The sequence below is a fragment of the Lithohypha guttulata genome (genome assembly GCF_036872675.1).
Source record: "Lithohypha guttulata strain CCFEE 5908 chromosome Unknown scaffold_4, whole genome shotgun sequence".
In the NCBI taxonomy this organism is placed as follows: Eukaryota; Fungi; Ascomycota; class Eurotiomycetes; order Chaetothyriales; family Trichomeriaceae; genus Lithohypha; species Lithohypha guttulata.
In genome coordinates this window covers 71,954-98,085 of record NW_027042753.1, presented here as the reverse complement: position 1 = coordinate 98,085, position 26,132 = coordinate 71,954, and the positions used below count along the sequence as shown (strand labels likewise).

Genomic DNA, 26,132 nt, shown 5'->3' with positions numbered 1-26,132 from the left:
AGCTGGACTAGTAGGGATTCGTTGGCCGCATACTGGTCGAGTTTTGAAGCAATGCGACCCAGGGAAATGGACTATGGTACTAGTCTCTGAATGTGGACTTCCACGTGCACCGTGCAGCCAAATTCGTGTTTTAAGGTTTACGAGGTAATGCCGGTTATTTGTACTAGTGTCGAAGACTCCTGCCACTTTGATGCTGTTGTTGATTCGAGTCCTCTGGATGCACTTGTGTTTCCCACAGTTCTCACAATACGTAGCAGAAAGGAGTCCAACGGACAAACGCGGTGTCTTAGAAGCATCCAACCAGTGACGGTGACGCACGACATCACGCGAGCATGCTTGCAGCATTCACAGTTTGAAAGTGCCTCCTGTACAATGCAAAAGTGCACGAAAACGCGGTGTGGTACAAGTTCACTGTAAGTCCGCTCCCATGAATCTACAAATCATATTGGACAACTATTGAAAGACGTTTGAACCCGCCAAGGTAACCCACTGGACCCCAAGGCGCCTCTCTTAATGCTCAGGTCGTCGTCTACTTGTCATAGAGAGCCTTTATTACGAGGCTTGTTGGTTGCGGATTCTGCATTGCATTAGGGGGCTCAAACCTTTTTTTTTTTGAGTTTTCGAGAAGGCGAGATGGACGTTGGTGTCTCCGCAGATAGCAGAGGTCGTACTTCAGTTCTGAATCAAACACTGGCCATTGAACACCAAACTGGTCTCTAGTGATCGGCATATTCGTAAGAACGTTCACAGCAGGACTTTGGCTTGTATCTCGCTTACTTGACCCATTGGCACTTGCAAGCACCATTGAGGAAAATCTGGGGTGCGAAAACCAACGTCGATACGCCCCTGATCGGCCAGACGGAACGAGATGTCCGCTACTCGTACATCCACAAAGTTTGTACCCACTAACCCAGGTTCAGCTCAATGATTTGATTTGTATCCACTGAAGCTACTGTACGGTAGCAGAAAGGACTGGCTAGTACACAGGTCTTACTTGTGTTGTAAGATACTCATTGGTTCAATATTGGCGCTACCTTAGCGGGTGCAAAACTTCCTGGTTTTCCAAGTATTGGCAACAAGCGCAGCTTGTGCTTCACGTGAGCAGAGATCTTGAGGAGCAATTGTAGACGAGTTGCTATAGACCAAAGTGGCTAATTCCGACGGATAATAAGACCTAGCGTATGGATCTCCTCAAATTTTCAAGGACTGGTGTGGTTGTTTCTGCAAAGCTAGTGACGACTTGTAGAGCTTGGAGTAGAAGGAGACGTTGCTCAATATTGTTATTACCAGAACACGAATTTCGGCTTGACTGGTGGGAAATTAACCAGAATACCAAGTACACCTCAGATGTGGTGCGTTGAATGTGCAAGTGCGATACATCTACGCCTCTTGTTCGGCCCTGGCATGTAGTGCAACCACGATAGGTGAGCCGCTAACGCTCCGTGTGCTCACATTGTGTGCACAGTAAACTATAGGTCAACGAATGTTACGGAATATAAAGAAATCCCGCTTAGTAGTATATAGCTTATCAGATGAGCTCTTGTTTCGTAGTATTACATATATGTCTCTCAAGTATAGCTAGTCGTCGCAACCAAGAGAAGTACGATTTTAGAAAGGTAAGCAAGGCTGCGCGAAAAGTCAAATTCGGTGGCTGTTGTAAGGCCTATGAGAGGTATGCCTCAAGTATCAGGCATCAAGTCCTTATATGTACTAGGATCACACCGCCATCACCCTTAGATAGCCCTCTAGCCTCAATCCCATCATATTATGACGACTATCACTTCTCATATCATAGGCTCCGCCTATAGATCATTACAGCTGTAGCTTTGTTCTATTTTCGTATCCCTCGTCAGCACGATCACACCTTGCATATATGGACATAATCTTGCGGGCTTTCCTGATCGACAATGGCTACAAGTTCTCGAGACAATTCATGCACGGAGGAGTTTCCCGTTTGTCCATGAAGCCGAGTCACAGGGTCTGGAACGTCCTTGCTCTACCCTGTCAGGATTTAGTAGCTTCAACTTGCGAGAGCTCAAAAGAAGCCGGTTGTTCGGCAAGTGCCCACCACGCTCGTAGGACCGACTGTCGCCCTCCTGGCTCCTCACACTTTACGACTTGTACACCGCTTAACCACCCATGGTTCGTACAGTCCTCGTTCAACACAGTCCTGGCACTTTTGATAGCGATACCCGGGTGCGGCTGCCTGGCTGAGAGGTATAAAGTCAAGCACAGTAACCTTTGCCGATAAGTATCAGAATGGTGCGCAGTATAGCATCCTCAATGTGGCTTCACTCTAGGTTACGATCACGCTCTGGGTTCTCTTTATTAGACTACCAGGCCAGTCATTTTAGCTAATGTGTCCATATGCGAAGTTCTTGGAACCTTTGTCATGTTCCAGCGCGTCCGATGATTAACTAGCACTTCCTTGCGGTTAACAAGCTCGTTGACAATCGCCTCGTTTACAACGGCTTGAAAGGGCTGTCATACTCTACCACTTCGATAAGAGAGGTATACCTGTGATAAACCTAGTCGTCCAGGTCTGGTCGTACCCTACTCCACGCTCACTGTCGATCCTATCTACTGGGAGTCTGACCATGATGGCTTGTACTTGTTCATCATAAGCGCATACGCAACAACAGGTACGCGACTCGCTCTGTTAGAACAGGACAAAGAACGACAGCCCTCTTACATGACCATCCCGCACATCGTACACTTCTCAATTTAGAAATTCTCCTGGAAAGCAGTGAACACCGATGCGACGATCTCAGAATAAGGCTGGATCCAGCCACACTGCGCAACCACATGTGAAGGCTGAACCCAGTTACCCTCAATAATCGACCTTTTCTTGGGGCTCTTCCGTATGCATGAAATGGAGACTATGCAGTCAAAGACCCTGGACTAGGACAACACGTCATCGCATGCACGAGCGTTTGCTACACCTCTCTCCTCCATCACAGAAAATGGCATGAGAGTTTCAGATTCTGAGTGAATGCCTTGTATAAAAATTAAAGCGACGAGCAGGGAAAAGAGTTGATTCACCACTGCTTGAGCGTCGGATGCATGGCACATTTGAGCAAACAATTGCCTGACTCCATGCGCACAATGGCTGTGGCTTGAGTACTGATATGCATCGATGATCTTAATCTGCCTGAGACTGGCTTTTAAGGCCACTGCACGACGACGATCATCGTCTCGATGGCGCCCCTGGCATTGTACGACAAATGTTAGAATCCCTCCCATTAAGCAACACAAGTTTTTTGCAGTCCCTCTCAGACTGAAAACTGTCACCGGAATGGGAATTTCGCATGTGGATCGACTATGTGTGCAAACAAAAAGAAGGAAAAGAAACAGTTGTGAAAAGTGATCATACTGTCATGTGAGGCCATCTCGGTATGCGACTGGTTGATCTGAACTCGATTGCTTCTCGAGATGTCTTTGTGCTGTTGATACCTTCTGAAGGAGCCGATTGGAGGGAGACGAGAGACCTCCTTGTAAGGCGCCATGCTGAATACGCACCATCCTTGGGAGAGCTATAATTCAAGCAGATGATAAGGACCGAAAGACTACCAGGACTTCATGATGCAACTTATACCGAATATAGCAGTATTCGCAGGAGTGGCAAAATCTCCTGCATCTGGTGCAGCAAGCACTTCCGATGCTCATAATGGACTCGATGCAGATCTTGTCCCGTCGTATTGGTGCGATCCAGGACTGGCTGCGACACCTGACGGCTTGTAAATTGAGATCTTCTGTGGATCGGCTCTCGACTGGCAGATGATGATGCTCGTTATGGTCGGATTATTCTCGTCCTAGACTATACACCCTTTGCATGACCCGAGCAGTTGCGTTTGATTTGCAGCATCGGCAATTCAGAACTGACACACCCATGGGCACATTCAAGGATGTGAGTCGTATGTTGCCGATGTTTTTCGCATCCCACCGTAAGGATGACCGACGTGCGCTACTGTGGAAATGTTGTTACTGGTGAAGCCTCCCTTGCTTGAGTACAGGCTGTCACTCACGAATAGCAGCTCGAAGCGACATTACAAGTACTTGATGCAACGATTCTGCATGCAGTAAAGCGACCCTAGGCCCTGTTGTCCTGCACTATGGCTGCTCAATCCTACAGCCATTCGCCAGAGATGGTCCCTCCCGTCCCACTCATGGCCTCGATTTGGAATGCCTTGACGGGCGCAAACTTAAAAGCAGTGTATCGTCGAATAGCTCAAGCGTCCCGGAGAACGCGCAATTTTGCAGCTCCAGCGTGCACTCGACTCATTGATGCCTCGAGGCTGGCGACATGACACACCGGTACTAGCTTTATCAGGTGGCTGCAAATCCAGAGTGCGTTTCTGGCCTGCCTTATTGAGCAGTCGCGATTAAGTCCATATGCCTACGCGTCACTAACCTCCTCACCACTTGCCAATCTGCAGGTCACCTACTCGTCATGCCATACACCATACAGTCTGACGCAATACCGCTGATTTGCCCGTTACCGACGTAAACTTTGAACCCCAATGGCCTGAGGCGAGTGGGTTTTCTAAAGCACCCTCGACTACCATTGATCACAACAGCCAGTATGTATGTGGGTGTCCCAATCTTCGTATCCAGGGACCTGCTATCAGAATCGAGAGCCTTATACTTACCAAATGTTAAGAGGTAGCGAACACAAGCATCATATCAGTCAACGAACGATTTTGAAGGGTTGTTCATTGCGATGCTGAACTTACTCTGACTACAAGATAGCAGAACGCTGTCAATGGTGCCACAATACTTCGTCACGTCAAGAGGAGAGTACTGCTGATCGGCATACAGACTAAAGAGCACGGCAATATCTAGAGGGTCAGGGTCGAACACTTACGTCGTTTGACTGAGTAGCTGGAATCTCGCAAGCCCAGATACACCTACAAAAGTTGTGCCAGCGAGAAGCACTTTCACAACCCTGGCGTACTGGCCAATTTCGCTAATCAACGACACGTCTGCAAGAGAAAGCGGCAACCTACGTCGCTGCGATTGTCCTACCTAGTATGGAACATGACTGTTTTTATGGGACTGGTGAATCTACCAAGAATTCAAGTTTGTGTCTTGCATGGATATTCCCTGTCGACTGGTTCGATCCGCATAGCAATCTTGTGTTTCCACAGAGGTCTTGCGGCTAGGCTGCCATGATCTGTTGTAAACACTTCAGAATGACTAGAGTATGGAGTTACAGGTCTGTCCAAGTTCCAAGCCTGAGGAGCAAATTATCTACTTGAACACATCTCGTGTCCACATCACCCTGCGGAGTACCATGACACTCATGGTATCAGAAGCATGGTAGCCTCGTTACGATATGAGCTCTATTCGGAGCTAGGGTCGTCGCTCCGGAGCTGTTAGGCTGCTCTAACGCGACTATCGAATGTGAAGACTGCACTATGAAACGAGCAGATCTAATGCTCGTCGTCAAAGACAACCCATACACCACACATAGCACGACGATAGATCGAGCCTGAGGACGACTGTGGCTTCCATACCGCCCCGTTGAGTCACATAGCCTATCGGCCAGGCGCGCAAGAACAGTATCTGCAAAGAGCTGTAGGTGTGGTTAGCGCGAAATCGATCACAGCGCTACACCGCACAGCTGCATCATCTGTCATTGCCGCTTCTGCTCTTCCACTGCAGGAACGATACGAGAGATAATAGTGGAGCAATTTGAAGCTTCAGACCAAGTCAATATACTAGTGTGATAGAAAAGCTGCCCAAATATGTACTCCATTCCGTGAAGAAGAGACAGACTGTCAACGCCGTTTGCTCTTACAGTTGAAGCATATTTCCCAAACGGTATGCGAAGTCAGTCGACGGAAGAGGACATTGGATTGCTCTAGGGCTTTCGCGACTCTTCCTGTTTCTATCGCTCGCATGTGAGTGCCTTACTTTAAGAACCTTGCTTAGGTGGATTCCAATGCCGTGTTGATGCCCGATGACTGAAATCTCAAGCTCTTTGAATGAAAAGCAACACAATTGGGAAGGCTAGAGAGGCAGACAGTGACCTTGAAGACCGACCATGACGACAAAACCAAAGCCTGAATGCCAATCTTCTGCAAGCTAATTCGTCCGGGTCAGGTCTCGTTCGTCCATCTTACCAGCAGGCAATGGCTGCTTCTTCGACTTTATACTTCAGTGGTGACAAGCAGCGATTGTAAGCTAGCGGTACTTCGCTGCACAATAGGACCCTGTCATTCCAAGATCCCAGCCGTTGGCCACGGGCAATTAGCTATCATTCTACTGGTGCACTGGGCCACCTGAAACGCCGCAGATCGAAGTGTTGTCTTTTGTGTTCGAGCTACAGTTATCCACTTGTGACACTAACCGTATTCTGCGGTAATGGACGATCTTCCGACCACTAACCTCCACATTTCGAAGATCGACACTCAGAGCACTTCACGTGCGCTGGATACGTCGGTGTAGTGAAGGCATTCTCAAAGCACGACTTATCTTTCCGCTTACTCTGCTCGAGTTTGCCACATTGCCACTCAAATCACCTTATAGCAGCGATCTGGACGTCGACTTCGGAAGGTCGACACGTTAGTGGATATCACTTTGAGTTCAATGTTGAAGGACGTTGAGACACTCCCAGCGGAAACGCTGCTGACGACAAACTCCAACCCCTTGGCCAGACTTCGACCCTTGTCTTTGGGCTTGAGCTGGAATGGTATGTTTGTAGCTCGATTCTTGGCATTGTACGCTCGTCGTTGCGAGTTGTCAATGCTCAGACGACTAGAAGCTCAACGAACACATAATGTATCGCATGCAAGAAGATACAACCTCGCTGCTGGAGGCTATCACGGTATCACAGCAGTGGAAGTTGGAGTCATGGGGTCTTCCACGCTATCATAGAATTAGGTTTCGTGGGAAATTGCAAGGGAAGAGCCGCTGCTATACAACGTCATGTGGAACTGGTATGAGTCCGCAGGGAAACCTCGAAGACAGAACCTCCATACACTGCTCGACAACGCACTAGTCTTCACTCACATCAGTGCCCAATATCACAACTCTATCAGATGCAGCGTGTGTTTGATCAATACGGATCGAAGATCTCTCACCAGTAGACAAAAATGTCGCCATGGGTGGGGACGAAGACTCATTCCGTTGTCAAGGACAAAAGTATCATGTCGTCGTGACTCAAATTGCGAAAATACAGAAACCTCAGTTATGGTGCCACGCTACCTAATGCTTGTCATTCTCTCAAGGTTGGCTCGCCGATCAGGCATTGCACAGGTGGACGAAGTGAACACGGTGGAGTAATTTCCATTGCGACAGGCTCAGGACTTTTCGATGTGGACCACATTGAAGCCTGTCACATTGAAAACGAGCTGCGATATGATTTTAATTACGAGAAGTATTTCAGGCTTGGCTTCTAGGACCCAAAGATTGGACACAACACACGTTCAGGAAGTACATATAAAGCTGGGACTCATCCTAGAAGTAAAGATACAACTCAAACACGCAACCATCCATCAACAGCTTAGACACACAATCACCAGTCCCAAGTACATACTTGACAGAACCACCTTCATCACTCTTTAAAGCAAACAAGATGCATTTTGCAAAGTTGTTCCTGTCTAGCATGGCCTTTGGCGCCACAGGTCTGTTCTCCTGAGCCTCAAACCAATGCTGTAGGACTGCACCTGAACTTTTTTTTAGTTATGGCTATTGCTATCCCTCAACCACAAGCAGAGGAAGCCAGCATCGAGAAGCGACAAGTTGCAGCAGTTGCCACCAACCTCGCAAACACGGTCAACACTCTGGCTACCACAGTCAACACTGCAACAACTGCCATTAGTGAGTTGCAGTCTTCCAAGTGGCCATCAAGACACAGAATCACTGACAGCTGTTTGTAGGTTCTGCTATCTCCGTCAATGCAGACGCGGCTGTTACTGCGAATCTAGGTAACATAGTCGCCGCACTCCAGACCGCACAGGCCGCTGTTAGGGCTCAGCTCGCAGGTGCCGCAACAAGCATTACCCTTGCAACTGCAACTTCTCTGCAGAACACCCTCAACCAATTGAACACGATCGCGGCTGGTCTGCAGACCACTCTGGCCAACGTTGAGACTGGTATGTACATTCAACTCTCCCATTCCGTTGTGTATTGCATCAATGTTCTTGTCTGACTCGCCACTAGCGACCGACGTGGCTGTTGCGTCCGAGATTGCTGCTATCAGAGCTGCACTTACCGGAATTGTGACACCAATCACCACCTTTGTCAATTCTGTCTCAGTGACTGGTCTGGTGGCTGGACTTGTTGCTACACTCAACGGTCTCGTCGGTGGGATCATCGCCAACATCAACGCCATCATTGCTTCGTTCTGAAGAACCAGCTGTTTGACTGTAATCACTTGTCGACCAGTCCCTACAGCAAGCGGATGCATACGCGTTGAGGTGGAGGACTGGTCATTGGAGTGTTTGTATCCGAGGTATCGTGATGGTTTTTTACGACCATAACCACACTCCTTATCTAAGAAATTCTTACTATCGTAGGCCATTGTCTGGCAGTCTTCCACATCCGCATTCCTGCGGGTAGGTAGTCTTTATTCTCCGAATTCATACCGAGTTGAATCACGGATGAGTAATGATGTATATATTGAATGTCATTTGTGTTTGGAAGAGTGACATGCCTTTTGTCGTCAACGTTCCGAGAATTGATGGGATCGACCACCCACTCCTCAGCTCGTAAGGGCAGAATTGGTTGGATGAATTGACATGAATATTCGGCAAATCCAGGATGTACGAGGCTTCCAAAGTCTTGCCAGAGTGTTTTCGAACACGTAGTGCGAAGACACTCCGGATTTGCAAGCAAATTGTTTGAGATTATCGCGACATTTCCAAGGAGACCGAGTAGAGACATAGAGGGTCTAGCTCACCGGAAGCACTGTTGACGAGGAAATGTAAGCACGATACTGAACAAAGGTGAGTGGACTTGCCACTGTCAAATCATGGGTTCTGTCCTTCTGATCAATGCTAAACAATCTCCTCTTTACCTGTTCAGCTGGCCGATCAGTATTCAGTTCGCACCTCCATCACTTGCTTGAAGCGCAGATCCATATTGCTGCGCTTGTGGGACTTGCGTTGCAGTGTTGAAAAATGCATGAATGGACTGGTATGTGGTTACCAGCTTCCGACGTCGTTGGCACCTCATCGCATCACGATGCTGTCGTTCGCGGGCATGTTCATGTACATACGAGTAGTGTCGGCCGAAAAAAGTTCTGCACAGACAGAACAAACAGTGATTTGAACCTTTATCTGAACTCATGCCGGATCAAGCCCGAAATATATAACAAAACGCCATGCTAGAACGCTGCGTGAAACACAAATACCATCGTCTTGATCTTGGACTGGTGCCAAGCCATTTTCTCTCGTTGATCTGATTCCAGTTCTTCTTGTTTACTGTTTTTCACTTGACCGACTTTCTGGAAGTAGCAGCAACACTGCTTGTGGGAGTCCTCTCTCTTTCCCTCTCTTCCGCCTCAGAAGAGATCACCCTGACCTGTGGATCTGGAATTTGGATATCCAAGCATAGATAGCCTGTTCTCCGCAGGCTGATCAGCTTGACTGCATCCACACTTCCCACCGTGCGATTCCAATCCTCCATCCAGGCTTCTAATTTTTTCAATCTGCCCTTGATCCCCCCAGGCCTTAGGTCCTCCCAAAACCAACCTGTCAGAAAACCGAGGATACCATCAATCCAATTCCCAACACCGAATGGATTGTAAGCGTGGATGAGTGTGGTATTGATGTGCTGGACAATGTAGCGGAATTCTTGTTCAGGAAGGAGAGGATCGAGAATCTCAGGGTAGATATTGCTAAATGTCGGCGCGAGGTCACCAACGATCATCCAATCACGGCGAATGCGAATGATACGGGTCGAAGTGTAGACAGGAGAGTGTAGTGGAACGTGTGGGTTGAGGTGTGGAAAGCAAGGGTGCGAGGGTCCCCAGGGTGGTTCCTCGTCAAAGGGTGTTTCTTCGTGACCTCGCTCGATGTCGTCGTTTGTGATGGTTGAAGCAGGAGCTTGTGTAGTTGTTGCTACAGATGGGAGTGGGAGTGTCTCCTTGTCAGTACGAGTGTGCTGCGACGAGCGCATCGAAGCTAGAGAGTGCACATGATGCAGAGATCGTTGTGAATTAACACGTCGTGGAGGATGAGTAGGTTGATCCTGCTCGCTGAAGCCATAGTTCTGGGCAAGCTTGGACTGTAGTGTTGGCTCTTGTGCCGATTTTTCCTGCGTGTTGCGTCGCGAAGGCGGCTTCGTTCGAGGCGGACTTGCCGGAAGTGGTTTCTCGTTGGACATGGAGGGTCTGTAGTCGAATGAATGGGCACTCGCGCGATTCGACGGCAGAGCAATACTCGTACGATGGCCAGTCTCTGGATCTGGCGCGAAGGAGTCTTGGAAGGTAGGAGAATTAGGAGAGTTCTGTCGCGATCGCCGTTGTTCAGGTAGTGTTAGAAGGGTATGCTGTTCCGTCCCTGGCTCACGCTCAGCTTGTGATAGTTGCACTGGTGTTGGTCGTGGGATGTGATTGATCGGATTCAGCAGTCTTGAAGTATTCGCGACAGTGCTACTGCCTGCTTCCTTGTTCTGCTGCCGAGCCAGAAAGGTTTCTAGGAAGGACCTCCTGTACTTTGGTTGTGGTCGTGTTGGAGGTTGCACCGGCGCAAATGCTGCAAGTGGTGGGATTGCTGGCAATGCTGGCAGTGCTGTTCGCTCCCCAAAGTCTAGATCATCGTCTCTTACAGCTTGCTTTTCCAGCGCTCGAGGTGATAATGTTTTGGATGCTGTGCGAGCGTGAGCCGTGGTTGGTGCTTATGAGAGATAGAGGTAGTAAAGATGGAAATTACAGGTGTTGGTCGCGCCTGCCGTGCTAGCAGAGCCAGTCTGCTGGCCGCGCTGCAGAACGTCGGAGATTTGTAATTGGCCAATGGGCGCATCATGCAGGTGAACTATAATTCATTGTGCTAGGTAATAAACCACAAGCAGAAGAAACATGGTAAATGGTACAAAGGGGAAGAGCAGAACATTGAAGCTATAGTTTCTTCTGCACCTCGCCTTCTTTCGCAAAGAATGTGTATCTGAATAACTCAGAAAGCTGCTTCGACTTCCTGGACCGCTGCCGCTTTTAGTGTTTCACCAACTTGTCTTGGAGACTGGCTCCCCCATTCATCACAGCTCCTTTTCGACATGTGAGCCACATCTACAAGCTTTGCCTCGTGGTCTCATCCTTGAAATTTAGGGGTATCTTTTTGCACCTCCATGAAATATTGACCAGGTAGCTCCGATCTTGATTGTCATCATCAGAAGGCTTGATGGCCAGACTGATGCTGGTTAAGGAAGTCAACCTTCAGCTTGAACAACGTCTCAGGGGCTGCGTTTGAATAGTGTGACTCGCATACTTTGGGTGACTCGATGGTGTCGACAGGGGTATTTAGACATCCAATGCAGCCAATAAGCAAGCAGAAATTATAGCTTTTTGAACGGCTAAATTGTGCCTCAAGAGCTACGAGTAGAAACACGCCTTTTCCATCACCGGTCCTAGACTGCTTGTTCAGCTCCAACTGCTCTTTTGCTTCAGCAGCCGGCTGGTCCTGCTCTTGCGTCTATCTCTCTGACAATCAGGAACCTACTCGCTATCAATCCAGAGACTACTCGTCCCAAACCACTGGAAAGTGGCCTTCCAGAAGCTAAATCGTGGAGCTAGCCATATCCCCGGAAATCTGATCCATCTCGATCGCGCTCACAGCCAGCTGTACCGCGGCGTGGTGCCGCCTCTCCTGGGGTCGTGAAGACAAATGTCAAGTATACGAAGATCAGTTCGCCAAAACACTAGAAGCAGGAGCTAACGTCTCTATGATCGATGAGGCTCAACGTGCGAAGATAGAGTTCTTCGAGAAACTACCAACCTCCTAGCTACTGTGCCAGTAACGTTGATAATCTAAGCTATACACGCTAGAAATGAAGCGGAACTTAATCGATTCCATCGATCTCCCAGACCAAGTCCCGACATCTTGAGATTCACGCGAGACAGTCTGCCCAATCTAGCCATTCGAGCAGACTGCAAGTGAACAGACGTCAACTTCAGCCTCAAAGGTAGCACACAAGTCCGATCAGTATGATCGCAAGTGCCATCACACTCTGCTGCTTCGCGTTCATCCTTTGAGCGATGGACGATGAAATCGGACTTGACGCTGCAGGTGGTCCACTCGATGATAACGCTGATGAAGTCCTGGTTGTGACAACAGAGATTGATGTCCCAGCAATGTTGTCAATGCTTGAACTCGATGTAGAAGTTACTGTTGCCGAAGCCGCGGTGGTGTTTGCTACACTGTTTCCCCTCTCTTCGGTTGATGTGATTGTCGGGCCAGCAACGGTGCTGAATATGGGGTCGCTCATCGCAGTCGTGACCGTCGCGTAGGGTGCTATGCCTGGTGAAATACTGAATATTCCGCAGAGTTGTGCGATTGCGCTGATTGTTGCTGCATCCGTATTAGCAACTTCTGTAGGAGAGACGAAAACGTTCGTACTGTCGTAGTCATTTTGGTTACATGCCTGCCTTGCGCATGTGCTCACCCTTTCGAGATATTGGTTATTCAGACACAAGCAGCTCCATTCGCTCTGAGAGCACGACGTGTTGTCGACATTGGCAATACATGGGAGCTACACCATCTCTCGTAAGCTCGAGAGCTCAAGGATTGTGCTTGTAGAAGTGACAGGAACTTACGCCACATATTGGAGATTGACCATGAACTAAGGCTGTAGTGCTCCACAAAGCAAGTGCCAGTTTTTGACCCTTGACGGAAACCATTTTCGAGGCAAGGTTTGGTTATTGAACGTGAACGACTATAAGTAGTCAAGAAGTATTCGAACTGAGACTTCAATCAAACACCTTGCCGTATGAAAGCGATGGGGAAAGGTCAGGCAAGTACCTGCAGTATGTCACAAATGAACGGCAAGGCAGCCTTGAATAAAATAATCGCGGTAGGTACCACGTGGCGGTATATAAAATACGCCATGAACGTTCGTCGAACATATCCAGTAGCAACGGCGGTCCTGTTGAGATGACGATATCCACTTGCGCGGCGTGCAATCCTAATGCTAGAGACAAGAATAAACATCAAATAAGTATACCTCTACATGCTGAGGACCAACGAAATAATGACAAAGCATTGCGGAAGGACTGATCAAACGCAACGAACAAGATTCAGTTGAACCAAGGACGAAACGGATGGTCCCAGGCAAGTCAAATAAATAAGCTATGATGCTGCAGATCTAGCAGTAGGCCTTGACTGTCGAGGCAGTCGCTCCCGAAACAAAGTATTCATCCACGTCGTGAAAAAGGTCGACACCTATAGGCGCATGATGGCCTGATGGGATCGAAGTCTCCTTCCTCGCCTACAACGTGACCATTAAAGCGAAGATGGAACCTGCAACAGCACCAGAAACCAGCACAACTCTCGTGGTATCAAGTAAGCTCACTGTGCTTCCTGATGCACCCGATCCGCTCGCAGCCGAAGCAGCCGATCCACTTGTCGTGCTCAATGCTTGAATGCCAAACGTCGTGCCGGTGACCACATTACCGTTCACGGTCGTGGTCACAGTAGCAGGAGCAGGAGTAGCCGTGGTCGAAGAGCAACCGGACCACAATCCTGTCCACGAAGAGAAAGGTCCCCAACCTGCTGTCCACGTTGTCCAGGAAGCAGTTCCGGAGCAAGCAATACCGCTAGCTTTTGTGCCAAAAGGACCGAATCCACCTGCACCACCCGGACCACCAGGGCCACCACCATGACCACCAAAACCGTGGCCACCCCAACCATTGCCCCAGCTACCGCTGCCTGGACCCCAGCCAGAGGGAGCGGAGCCGATAGCAGTTGAGACCGCAGAAGCCCAGGAGGCCCACGCGCTGGAGTTCCAGCCACCTCGTGGGCCCCAGCCAGCACCAGCTGTGATGGTTGGAAGGAGTGAGCCGCCTGATGTGGCGGAGAAGGTGGCCTGTTGGGCGTTGGTTACTGTTGCACCTGCATTGGCGCAAAGTTGGGCGATAGCGCCATAAATTTGTTCTTGATCTGTGGCATTTGTGCAAGATGTGCTATTGATAATGTTAGATATGTTCAGGATTGAGCTAGAGGCTGCACTCACGCGACACAGGTGTTGATCGCAGCGATTTGAGTAGCGTTGTTGCAAATGCAGTCCCAACCGCTAGCCCGATCGCAGGAAGCTCCATCCCACGACCCCATACAATCATTCCATGAGCAGGAAGGCAGCCATCCCTGGGCAACAGCCGAGCCTGCAAGGGCCGCAATAGCGAAAGACTTCATGTTTCTGATTAAAAAGTATGTGTGGTAAGAAGTCAATGAAAGTTTTGTCTGTGGTGTTAGTAGGACAGAACAAGATAGTCAGACAAGGAACAGTATTCTCATATATGCGCAACGGTTCACGTCAGGCCCGTAAACGTGGAGATGAGCATCATAGAAAGCAAAGTCTACTCAGCCCTGCGGCGAGGCAGAACAGTGTGCAAGCTGTACTGTACTCAGCAACATATGGCCCAGAAGGATTTGATTGCGTATGCCTTCGCAATTCCCCCATCGAACGTAAGGGTCATGGCTACAGGAGCGGGAACGCGAGCAGAACTGGAGTACCTCCTCGTAATCACGACGTTTTTGGAACACAAGCTACATTTCGATTGGATGAATTGGGAATACAAGCGATTTTTGTGGTCTGTTTTGTCCGTTAAGCAAGCTTGGCAGATCACCTGTGATTGGTCATGCTATTTCTGTGACCGCTGTAGCCCCTCGATGAGATCGCTAGATGTCGCTAGCGTGATCCTTATTTATCACAGGAATATCATTGACGAACACCAGCCTCGGTCTCAGCCACGACTTCATGTCTACTTCACCTCTTGTGTTGGTCTCGCCGTAGTGACCTCGTCGACGGACTTTTGGTGAAGGCACAGTCGCGTGTGCTGACATGAAATCTCGCTATTCACGACCCTGCGTTACGATCGTAATATTGGTGGATCTCAACGGCCAAATGGTCCCCGTTTACCGATGCTTGGCTTTCCCCAAGCGCGTGTCCAAGCATCTTCCGCTTCTATGGTGCAGATCTGTAACGACCCACAGGTCTTGTGCTGTCTGACGTGGTGTAACGGACAATGTGCAACCTTGCTTATTTTTGCCGTGAAGGATCGCAATCACAATCGGATATTCAGGCAATGCAGGAGCTTCCTATCTTTGGGTCGTTCTTCGCGTCGAGTGAGCAGCTTCATGGCACTTCAAACTGCTCAGGCCTCATGTTGAGCCTGCAGAGCTTGGCAAGGCAGCCACTAATTTGGAGGAATGTCTGAAGGCCTTCCAAAACTCGCATGTGTGTAAAACCAATCTCTTTAATAAAGTCCAGCTTTGCAGTTTCGGTCAAGGTAGGCATCGTTTTCGTGACTCGAAACATGGTGCTTACGATATCGTGTGATGAATATCCCAAGTCCCTGATTCTGTTAGCTCAGTCCACTCCACGACACGGACAGCGCAGCCTACCATAATTCTCGCAGTGTATCAATAGCGTCGTCGATCCTGCACTCGTAACATGCCTTGATCATGGATTGGACCTTGACAGGATGTGGGCTATCGACTACTCGGAAGACATTATCACCACTGACAAAGCCGAATCCAGCCCAGGTACTCTGGAGGTTGTTCAAAGCCTGTCGCATGTCTCCCTCGGCACTGAAGACAAGAGCAGCCAAACCGTCCTCCGAGTATTCGACCTTCTCGGCTTCGATAACCTGCAACAAGCGCTGCACGACTTGCGCGTCGGTGAGTCGCGCATATCGCAGTATGGCACAACGTGACTGTAGTGGCTCAATGATCTTGTTTGACTGGTTGCATGCGAAGGCGAATCGAGTTGTGTTTGCATATATCTCCATGGTCCGCCGAAGGGCCTGCTGTGCGCCAGAAGTCATACTGCCTATGTGTCAGCTCAGTAAGGATGCCCACGCTCCGAACTCACCTGTCTGCCTCATCCAGAATCACAATTTTATGTCTTCCTGGTGGAAGTGTAACCTTTTTCTGAGCGAACCCTTTGATTCTGTTACGCACCACATCGATGCCTCGTTCATCGGAGGCATTGAGCTCGAGCACGGCCTCTTTGTAGGCATCTCCCAGCAGTGTTCTCGCTAGACAGAGTATTGAGGTTGTCTTTCCAATACCTGGCATGCCTGATATAATTAGATGTGGCATGTTTCCATCTTTTGCAATGATTTTCAGTCTCTCAATGGTCTCTGCATTGCCGACGACATCGTCGAGGTAGACCGGTCTATACTTTTCGACCCTGTCAAACATAAGTATTGGCAGAATAGGTAGTGAGAATGCCTACCATGGCAATTCATATTCTGGACCTGCGCCATTAGGTACTGCTTTGGCTTTTCGCGACGCTGCAGTCGATGATTCTGCTTGAGATATCTCGAGTGCAGGCATATCTGGATTGCGAAGCAGCAATCAGCTTACTAGAAATCCAAAGCCAGCACTAGAGCTGTGCTGGCACGCGAGAAAGTCGCGTCGACGCGTCAGTCGCGGGAAGTATTACGGAGAAGTGAGGGGCTGGTCATGGTTTATGCTTCGCCGTAGACGGTATAAGGTGAGAATCACCCAGAGCTGTAGAATAGCCAGACGACATTGCTCGCTCGAATCAACAGTCTATGAATACAGGCGTCTTTCTCCTGTTCTTCACTGATCGTCCATTCGGCGTTTCGGCAAGAATTTCGGGACAAGCTACTCATCAGAAAACGTGTCAGCACTGCCGAATGAACCGCAGTGAGTTTCCCTATTTGAGCCTAAAAGTGGCACATAGATACATATATATTCGTCAAGTTGACCCAACTCATAATGTTAACAGTGCACACAGACATCCATTTTCTATAGCTATGCTTTCTTTTCTTCTTCCGAGCCAATAACGCTTCGACTCTTCTCTACTTCGTTGTCACTTGTCATAACCTGATCTTCGAAGGCCATTTGCACAGATTGTCCTTGCGTTTGCACATCCGGTCCTGTAAATCTCTTTCTCGCACCCCCAAACCAAGTCACCACCGCGATTGTACCGATCACACCAAATGCTGCTGAACAATAATTCATGTTATCTGCTGTCACAGGCCCAACCTGCGGAAAGTTGAAATCGATTCCAGCGAAAAACAAGAACAGTAATCCAGCAGCATTTAGCCAGGGACCATATTTGCCAAGACTGTATGCTGTGCCGGCGATCAGTCTATGAGTCTTGAGGTTAAGTAAGCGCGCAAGTAGTGGCATGCCGTAGCTAAGGTAAAAGCTGAAGGTCGAGATGCTAATGACAGTACTGAAACCTTCATAGGAAGCGAAGTAGAGACTGTTCAAAACCATTTGAGCAGCCGTGCAGAGTAGGATGGCAAAGACGGGCACAGCACGCTTCTTGTTGACACTGCTGATGATCTTGCTAAAGGGTAGGCCGTGATCGCGAGCGAAAGCGTACAAAGATCGTGAACCTTCCGCCATCAGGCTGTTGGCGCAGACTAGTACAATGACTGCTATCAGCGATCCGAGGAAGGTCGCTGCACCTATATTGCCTGTGCTGTCTGCGAAGATCTGGAGAACTGGTACACCAGTGGCCGTCCCTGCAACTGACTCAATATCGCTCGTGCAAAAAAATGCCGAAACCAGGAAGATAAATCCGGTAATAGCTCCTAAATAAACCGACATGACTATCACTCGAGGCGCTTCCACAGAAGGATTCAGCATCTCTTCCGTCATGTGGGTCGGTGCGTCGTAACAGCACATTCCAAAGAACGATTGAAGCAGACCAATCATGACGGCCATGCCACCACTAGCGAAACCAGTATCATTTTGAAACTCTGTGAAGACGAAGCTGGCACTCTGCTTGTTTTCATTCGTCGCAAGGATGGTAATGATCACAATGAAGAAGGAACAGACATTCCATACTAGTATGCCAGTGCTCAACCTTTCGAAAAACCTTGACAGGGTGAGGTTCGATGCAGCGGCGAGCATTGCGATCAGGTAGGTGAGTAAGACTGTGTGCCATCGCTCTATCACGTAGTCCGGGTTGTTTAGCACAACCATGCCAAGCACAAAATTTGCCGCGATGAAGTTGTTCGTTGCCCCCATCGCAACGATGCCAGTGATCATGAACCAGCCTGTCACGTAGCTCATACTCCTTGCAATCGACTTCGGTGCAAGGATAGCGACCCACGAGTATTGCCCACCCGCGATAGGGTAAGCAGAGCACATCTCGGCAAAGGAGTAGGCGACAAAAAGTGAGCAGATTGAGATAGCAATCCAGGACCACACCATAACAGGTGGACCACCAGATGTGATGCCGACAATGAGTACACCTGCGAGGGCAGTCCAGCAGGTGACGATGCTGAAGGAGAAACCGAGCATGCCTAAAAGAGAGAAGGAACGCTTCAGTTATGTGGTGGTCAGCAGATCATCAAGACCAAGCTCCGAGCGATATGTTCATCGTCCAACAGATAGCTATTGTCGCAAACATTGCCAGGCAATGAGTAATTACCTTGCTCATAGCCCAGATCTGCAAGTTTGGCTTCACTGCTGACTGTCCTAGCTAGGCCGGCTTCATGTGCAAGACCTAGCTTCTTGCCAGAGACATGTTGGCCAAGTCGTCGCACAGTCTCCATTTCGTGAAGCAGTGGTCAGCCAAAACTTCTGTTGAAGACACCTGATGACTGCTGCTGATGTAAAAGCCAGAGGAAAGCACTGGGAGCAGCGGTCGTGTGCACAGGAACGTGTGGGAGATTTCAAGAATAGACCAAGTCCGAAATTCAAGCTTGACGTGCATCCCCATAGAAGCTAAGCGTAGGCTACCAGCCGTGTCACGCACGAGCTCAGATACTCTAATTCGTATCTACCAATGAGATACAGTACGAGACATTGGTGGTAGGAACCTAAATCTTGAATGGTGATCTGAGTGGTGGTTTGCTTATCTGTAATTAGGGTCTTTTGCATCCAATCCACTTCCAAACTTAAGCTTCTGCGGAAGTGCCTGGAGTTGATGCTTCTTTTCCGGCTAGGCCTTAACAGTATAGCAACTTCGTTCAAGGATAAATCATGTGCGCCAGTTTGACACCGTGGAATGAGGTCCGAAAAGTCGCAAAACTATGATAAGGTTACTGCCACATTTGTGTTGGACCGAGCCGAAGATCACCCCGCTCATGGTACCAGCAAGGTGTAACATTCAATGTGATACCGCATAATCGCCGTCTAGAATCACATTTGTCCAAATTCCGTCACGGGTCAGAATCAGGTATTAATCCTCCTCCACCACGCGGAGATGAGCACTATGCGGCGTCACTGTCAAGTCCGACGAGATCGATCTTGGCTTATCTCGACCAGCTTGCCTCGGAGTTTCAGGTTGATTCGTCCGACTTTCGTCATTCTCAGTGGCTATGTCGAAGATCGAAAGCTCTCGCATGCGAGGTGTCATTCCTGAGGTCTTGCGTGGTGATGGGAATGGCTGTCTCAACTTCGAGACGGACTGCATAGCGAATAGCCCTGGTTGCCTATAGGATGGTGCTCCAGCAGGATAGACACTTTGATTCTTAAGTGATGACGAGCGTGCGTTCACGTCTATTACCCTTGGCAGCTGAGCGCTAATGGAGGCAGCTTCTTCATATCGCAATGGTCGTCTTGCGAGACTCGAAGCCGATCCAGGGGCTTTCCCATCTGCAATTGCTGACATTGCAGAGACGGATCCTAAACAGAACGTGAGATCGCCGGAAGAGCCCGACCGATGAAGTAGAGGTGGTTCGATTGACGATCTCGCATCCAATAAATTGATGTTCATCCCAGACAACACTTGAGACCTTCTGTCATCACATTCAGTCACTTCCGACCCAATAGAGACTGATTCTCCTTGTCTCAAGTTTTCCTTTGAGACCCAGAAAGACGGCTTGTCTTTTTGTTGCCAGTCCTCGTTCGCCTTTTGAAGTTCCTCAACGGTCTCGCTGTATGATCGCTTTTTAGAACTCCAATTATTGACCTGACTGTGGAACTTGTAGTAGAAAGGTTTGTAAGGCGGCTCGACCGGGACGTTCGTTTTCGTCCTTGACGAACGACTCCCTATCTCATCACTTGCGACACAGTCAAGACTCTTGACACGAAAGCTCATGCCCTTGATGAACTCAACGATAGGAAAGTCTGGTGCTCGTGGTTGCCAGCATTGCCTGCTGCCCTTATCAAGCTCTTCGAAGTCGATCTTGTGGTACTCTTTGGAGAGCCAAGGATGTGCAAGTGCTTGTTTTGCGGTCGTGGCTTCACAACCGTCGTCAGTCAAGAGACATTTGACAAATTGTCGAAGTTGACCACTTATTCCTTTCCATTCTGGCGAATGTTCGAAGGAGTGCAAGGCATTACGCATTGCTCGATTGTCGAGGCAGTCGTCCTCGAATAGATTGAGGCCAGAAACTAACAGGATTAGAATATTACCAACCGACCACATATCCGTTCTTTTCAGGCTGTCCATTTGGTGTGCAGCTCGAGTCGCGTCTTCCGCCGCGCTCGAATATCGTGTGAGTACAATCTTCCGAGCAGAACTGAAGCCGGTCAATACCACTCTTGCTCCAACTGCACGATTCATCAACAAAATATGTTCGGGTCTCAGGTTTCGGTGTACAATGTTTCTTTCGTGTAGATGCTCCACAGCCAGCAAGATCTGTCGGATAAGTGCTGCGATTCCCAACTCAGTCAATTTGTGATTATTGACTTCGAGATAACACATAAGGTTGCCTGCAGTGGCGAGATCTTGGAACATGTACAGGCTGTTGTCACTGAGTAGGATTTTATCGAAGGATATTATGTTTGGGTGCGTCAAGGTGGATAAGATCTTGTTCTGCCGAAGATATGCTGCAAGTTTCCTCTCAGTGGTGACCATGCGCTTTTGTTCTTCGGCCCACGTTCGGAACGCCTCAATCTCCTTTCGCGTCTCGACCTCTGCAGCAGATCGTGGCAGATGAATGGATTGCCTAGTCTGCCCTTGATCGTTTAGTCTTCTCAGGTCAACCACTTTGCAGGCCAGTAGGGTACGAGTCGTTTGCTCAATAGACATGAATACACATGCAGAAGCTCCTGAACCAACGCATCGATCAGTCACGGTGTATCGTGAGCGAGAGGTCTTCAGACGTCAGTAGCTTGCTGCAAAGTGAGGGATTTGCTCACCTTCATCTCCTGCTCCTGCACAAGATCGAAATGTGGATTTGGCCCACTTGTTGACTGGTAAACTAGGGTCGTTTTTGAAGTCAACCGGAGTCGGTCGCCGTCACTCAAAAGAAATGCATTGTTCTTCTTGCCCATCAATGAATCATTCCAATACACACCATTTCGCGAGAGGTCTTCGGCATATACCAATGACTCACAACCAGATTTGGCGTTCTGAGCAATGGTGACATATATGTGAAGGTGTTCCTGTGACATGTAGGGGTCGTTGAAGGTCCACTGACTGGGTATAGTTAGCTTCGACCTGTCGCGTGGATTCTGTCGCACCATTTGCTCGAGTCTCGTCCAACAATCATCTCGTGAGCGGCTCTAACATTTTGACCTGAACCAGTCAGCAACCCCTTACACAGATCGTTGTTACCGGCTACTGTTCGAAGACTGATCGTCATCGCCGAGAACTACAAGCGTCCCCACGATCCCCAACGACGAGAAACCGGCTGGTGAACGTAGGCGTAGTAGCATATTCACTAGATGCTAGAACAGACTGCAGTGGTTATAGAGACCAGAAGAGGAGTGTGATGTGTGAAAATAATGAATTGACGAGGTTTGAGACACGAGTTCTTTGACGTTCTTCAAAAGGACAATCGGCATGAGCTGAACTCATCCAACTCCGTTCCATCAAGGCAGCCAACACACGCCAGAGATGAACTGAATGCATGCTTGAAATCTTTTGGCAGGGGCGCGTCCGACGCGCTACTTGATTGTAATGGGTTAGAAGACGGATGATGTGAGGAAGGCACGACCGCTGAAGTTGACCCCTTCGTTAGTAGTGCAAATGCTAGGTCGTACGAAGTACTTCCCGACGCTTTATGGTTCAACGGTCGACCGTACTGAGATCTACAGGCCACTCCGTATGTTCAGGACAGTCAATATGATAGCTGGAGCTAGTATCCGGCTCTCATATTTCGGTTAATGCAGACAAGCTGAGTTACCAATGAAGACGTAGTGTGTTGTTGAATAAGGCAGCCACAGCGACAGAGTAAGGACACCGTATCACACATGTCTCCCATCGCCAGAACTTCGTTTATTCAGTCAATTTGTGTTTCTGAAATGTGTCTATATGATTGTAGTCAGCTCGGCTTGGTCAATGTAGACGAGGACGAACCTACCAGGAATTTGAGGCATCCACTTGTTTCTATCCCGCGTAAAGAACTCTCCTTTAGGAGGCAACGCGTCCGGACCATCATCCAGCGTGCCTGTCATGATATAGCTGCCTGTATGAGCTTATCTCCTTAACGATAGAAGGATCTTTCACGTACCGAAACTTGTCTTTGTTCGCCTCGCCATACTCGCACAGAAATGCACCACAATTATCACAAAACTCCCTATGCACTCCGTTGTCTTGGACGAAAAGCTTTGGCTTGTCTGAAGTCGTGTATTTGAACATGTCGATGGGTGTCTTAGCAGTTAGGCCAAATGCCCCTCCCAGTGCAACCTTGCAGGAACGGCAGTGACAGAGGGTCGTGCGGGCGTCGTCAACATTGTTGAGAGCGAGTTCGTAGCGTATGCGGCCGCAGGTACAGCCGCCTTTGAGGTCGGGCATGTTGTCGATCGTGATTATAAAATCTTTCGAGTCAGTCAAGGTCTTACTATAGTACGTTCAGGATGTGAGAGTTGTTTGCTTGAGCAATTCATGTGGACCAAGGTCTGCGTGTTCTCACACAGACGTCATTGGAGAAAAATCTTAATGCTTATTGGAAGCTTTTCAAATCCTGAGGCCCACTTTAAGTCGCTGGGAAACAGATTGAGATGTACAGAAAGATGATCGTGTCAGGATTGCGAGCAAGGCATGATAAATGTGACGATCGTGTTGGACGAGCACGAAGGCGCAGGCTGAAGAGCACGTTTGATGACTAAGAACTCCTTTTATGTTAACACTGATTCCGCTGTTACAGCCTCTTCTCGAAGAACGTCAGCCCCAAGGGTGAGGTGGTAGTAATTGGGAGTTGTCTTCAGAGCAATGCAGATCTCCTCCCCGAGTTCTCAGCTAACTTCCATCGTCCCGTTCCTAGATAACGTGGCTGTCCACTCTGCCTTCATGATGTTGCGGAAATCAGTGAAGGTAGTGTCGCTGTTTGGTACGAATTTCTGGGACTTTCCATTGTCGTCTCTCCAATTAAAGCCATCGTAGTGCACGTTGTCAGTTTTCATGTAGCTAATAGCGCAGTGTCAGTCCAGCCATGCTCTGTCTGGAGCAAAATGACAGCGATCTCACTAAAAATCAGGCTATCAAGACTGCGCGAGGAGGAGAACTTACCGATAGCACCGAATTGTGCAACACACAGTAGCTGTGTCGTTTTGAAGTTTGTGGATCTGGTATTGCTCGGGACTAATCCAGGTAATTTGACCTTCCGACAGTGTCGCAGGTTGTCCAATCCAGGCTGTGGTTTCAAGTGATTCGTACCAGGTGCATGTGATAGCCCCGTGGAGCACCTGAGCGTGGTCAGCATACACGGCTTCTAGCTGCAGGACACCCACCTTGATGACGGCACATGCATCTCCGTGGTCGTGTATTGGCGAATGATGACTTGCGGGCCAGATCTCTAAGACATACGGTATACCAGGTGAGTCGCCCTACGTTATTAGCGAAACCACAGCTTTCATATCAAACACGAACCTGATTATAACCCAGAGTAATCCTCAAGTATGTACCTGCCAGATCATGGCCTAGTTCTCCTGCGTTTGCCTTCTCTTGCAACTTTTCAAACGCCCAGCAGCCAGGAGTAATACAGCTATGTTGTATGGCGTCTGAAAAATTTGGAAAGTCATCGTCATTGAGGACAATCTTGGCCCCAGCGATATTCCCGTAGAGCTTTTGGCAAGCATCCGGAAGGTTGATTGGGGCTGTGAAGAAGCCATTCTCGATATCCGAAAGTGTAATCTGGTCGGAAGTCCGCACAAAGGGTGGCAGATCCATTACGATAGGTACAGGCGAGACGACAGGGCTAAGAATATTGCCCTTGTCCTGCGTCACCTCTATAGTTTTGACTGTCTCGAGCCAGCGGTACTTCTCAACATCATTCCACACCATTACTCCCTCCTGATCTTTGTGCTTGAGAGTAGCCTCTATCAGAGTCATCGTTTTGTTAGTAAAGTGTTTGCCGTAGCGCAGCCAGCCGTTATTGGAATCAACGGAGAGCCAGTAAGTTGTTTCAGCAGCTATATTTAGGAAGCTTGCATCTCTTGACTTGAGATCAATGTAGTCTATCTTGTTTCGTCCCGCGGCATCCTCGTAGAACAAGAGAATATCCCTGGGGCCAATCTCGAGATGAAGTGATGGTCCACCTGCAAGGTCGCTGATGATGGCAAAATGAAGGACGTTCTGAGCTGAAGATCTTACAGCTATGGTCCCTTGACCTTTGATAGGCAGTTCGTCGGTTCTCTGTAGAGTGATCGGCTGAACTGTGTCACCGTGCTCGGTCTTCACCAAATGTGCTGTTCTTCCTGGTGCACTCTTAGCAAACTTCCCAAGCTTGGGCTTAGCAACAAAGAAAGGATCGAAGAACTGTGCTGGGGATGCCATGGTTGTGGTTGCTACAGAGTCAGAGAGAAGTCTGGAGGTTCACAGCAATTCATGAGAATAACCATCTACGACTTCTCGTCACTCATATGTATGTAAGCGAGCCTTTACAGCAAGCCTATACGAAGAGCTGAGGCAGCACATTGATGTGTCGGCCAATGAGATAAATGACATATTCAGCTGAAACCGCTATGCGGAGCTACTGGAACAATAGCCACGACAGGTCAGACAATCAGCTAGCCACGACAGGTCAGACAATCAGCTAGCCACGACACTCACAAAACAGATGAGCTGCAGCAAGACCTGACAAGTGCATGAAGCATGAACACAAACAACTTTATTGTAAGACACGCTGATGTGCAACCGAACGAAGTGTTTGATTGAAGATAGTGTTGTCTGGAAAAATTGATGCCCCCGATCATAAAGAGAGGAGCAGAAGCTGAACAGACAGAAAGTTAGACTTGTCGAAACGAGCAAGACCACGTGCTGCGCGCAACGATTGGTCAATCACTCTCGCGCACGTGAGAGATGCTGTCGCGCATACTGCGAGGCATGCTTGGAAACATCTGTCTATGCTGCCACGGCTGGACTCGCACAATTTGAGCTCAGAAGTAATCGAGAATCGTGCCTATCTGGACCACCTCCCGACAAGCACCACATCTGATAACGCTTCTAGCAGAAGCCGTCGATGAATCGATTGTGCACACCATATGTCTGAATTGTCGATCGAAAGACCCAGCAACAATGCATGCTCTCTCTCAACAAGACCTCTCCTCATCACTACGTGCTAACAAGTGTAGCTACTACAGCTGAGCGCTCTGTGTCGCCTAAATCAGAGGAAGAGGTCTTGTGGTTGAACAAACACGGCGAGGACACAACCTAAACCGATCCGGATCCATTTGTGGTTGAAAGACCGTTGCCTCAAACACGATTCTAGCCTAGGGTAAGAAGTTATCAAGCAGGCAATCAACCAGACTTCGAACACTGCTGCTGCGAAAGACTAGTCCCTTCGTTGCAGTGGCCACTCTACCAGAGTACGAGCCCAGATACTCCTCAAGCACGTTCCGCGCACAGACCTGCTGCTTCTCTAATCCCCCGATGCCGAGATACACTGGTGATCTCAATATCCCTCTACAATACAATGATCAAGAGTTTGGATGAAATGCTGCCAGTCGGCCGCTCGACAAGCACATAAGGGCTGGGATTGAGGATAAACCCATCGACGAGCTGAACACAGCAGTCAAACTGTAGCCTGGTCTTGAATTCGAGTTCAGCGTATGGGTCCAGCTTGCCATTATCTATTGTGGTTCGCACCG

At 48.9% G+C, this 26,132-nt stretch overlaps 8 protein-coding genes across 8 annotated transcripts; 1 reads left to right on the top strand and 7 right to left on the bottom strand.

The window, feature by feature from the left end:
• Nucleotides 1-7,688: 7,688 nt before the first annotated feature.
• On the top strand, nucleotides 7,689-8,354 carry LTR64_005200 (uncharacterized protein; the record flags this gene model as incomplete). Its single annotated transcript, XM_064899540.1, has 3 exons — nucleotides 7,689-7,824; nucleotides 7,884-8,099; nucleotides 8,167-8,354. The coding sequence occupies 3 exons, from the start codon at nucleotides 7,689-7,691 to the stop codon at nucleotides 8,352-8,354; spliced, it is 540 nt and encodes a 179-aa protein (XP_064752852.1).
• A 1,081-nt stretch (nucleotides 8,355-9,435) lies between these two features.
• On the bottom strand, nucleotides 9,436-10,332 carry LTR64_005199 (uncharacterized protein; the record flags this gene model as incomplete). The annotated part of the gene is made up of 2 exons (XM_064899539.1): nucleotides 9,436-9,698; nucleotides 9,720-10,332. 2 exons carry the CDS (start codon nucleotides 10,330-10,332, stop codon nucleotides 9,436-9,438), a joined length of 876 nt encoding a protein of 291 aa, XP_064752851.1.
• A 3,096-nt stretch (nucleotides 10,333-13,428) lies between these two features.
• On the bottom strand, nucleotides 13,429-14,257 carry LTR64_005198 (uncharacterized protein; the record flags this gene model as incomplete). Its single annotated transcript, XM_064899538.1, has 2 exons — nucleotides 13,429-14,099; nucleotides 14,173-14,257. The coding sequence occupies 2 exons, from the start codon at nucleotides 14,255-14,257 to the stop codon at nucleotides 13,429-13,431; spliced, it is 756 nt and encodes a 251-aa protein (XP_064752850.1).
• Nucleotides 14,258-15,559: 1,302 nt separating this feature from the next.
• Nucleotides 15,560-16,499, bottom strand: RFC4 (replication factor C subunit 4; the record flags this gene model as incomplete). The annotated part of the gene is made up of 3 exons (XM_064899537.1): nucleotides 15,560-15,986; nucleotides 16,033-16,353; nucleotides 16,399-16,499. 3 exons carry the CDS (start codon nucleotides 16,497-16,499, stop codon nucleotides 15,560-15,562), a joined length of 849 nt encoding a protein of 282 aa, XP_064752849.1.
• Nucleotides 16,500-16,943: 444 nt separating this feature from the next.
• On the bottom strand, nucleotides 16,944-18,703 carry LTR64_005196 (uncharacterized protein; the record flags this gene model as incomplete). Its single annotated transcript, XM_064899536.1, has 2 exons — nucleotides 16,944-18,451; nucleotides 18,580-18,703. The coding sequence occupies 2 exons, from the start codon at nucleotides 18,701-18,703 to the stop codon at nucleotides 16,944-16,946; spliced, it is 1,632 nt and encodes a 543-aa protein (XP_064752848.1).
• Nucleotides 18,704-19,332: 629 nt separating this feature from the next.
• On the bottom strand, nucleotides 19,333-21,566 carry LTR64_005195 (uncharacterized protein; the record flags this gene model as incomplete). The annotated part of the gene is made up of 2 exons (XM_064899535.1): nucleotides 19,333-21,051; nucleotides 21,240-21,566. The coding sequence occupies 2 exons, from the start codon at nucleotides 21,564-21,566 to the stop codon at nucleotides 19,333-19,335; spliced, it is 2,046 nt and encodes a 681-aa protein (XP_064752847.1).
• Nucleotides 21,567-22,320: 754 nt separating this feature from the next.
• On the bottom strand, nucleotides 22,321-22,839 carry LTR64_005194 (uncharacterized protein; the record flags this gene model as incomplete). The annotated part of the gene is made up of 3 exons (XM_064899534.1): nucleotides 22,321-22,352; nucleotides 22,406-22,506; nucleotides 22,556-22,839. The coding sequence occupies 3 exons, from the start codon at nucleotides 22,837-22,839 to the stop codon at nucleotides 22,321-22,323; spliced, it is 417 nt and encodes a 138-aa protein (XP_064752846.1).
• A 440-nt stretch (nucleotides 22,840-23,279) lies between these two features.
• Nucleotides 23,280-24,819, bottom strand: LTR64_005193 (uncharacterized protein; the record flags this gene model as incomplete). The annotated part of the gene is made up of 3 exons (XM_064899533.1): nucleotides 23,280-23,451; nucleotides 23,554-23,870; nucleotides 23,914-24,819. The coding sequence occupies 3 exons, from the start codon at nucleotides 24,817-24,819 to the stop codon at nucleotides 23,280-23,282; spliced, it is 1,395 nt and encodes a 464-aa protein (XP_064752845.1).
• Nucleotides 24,820-26,132: the final 1,313 nt, after the last annotated feature.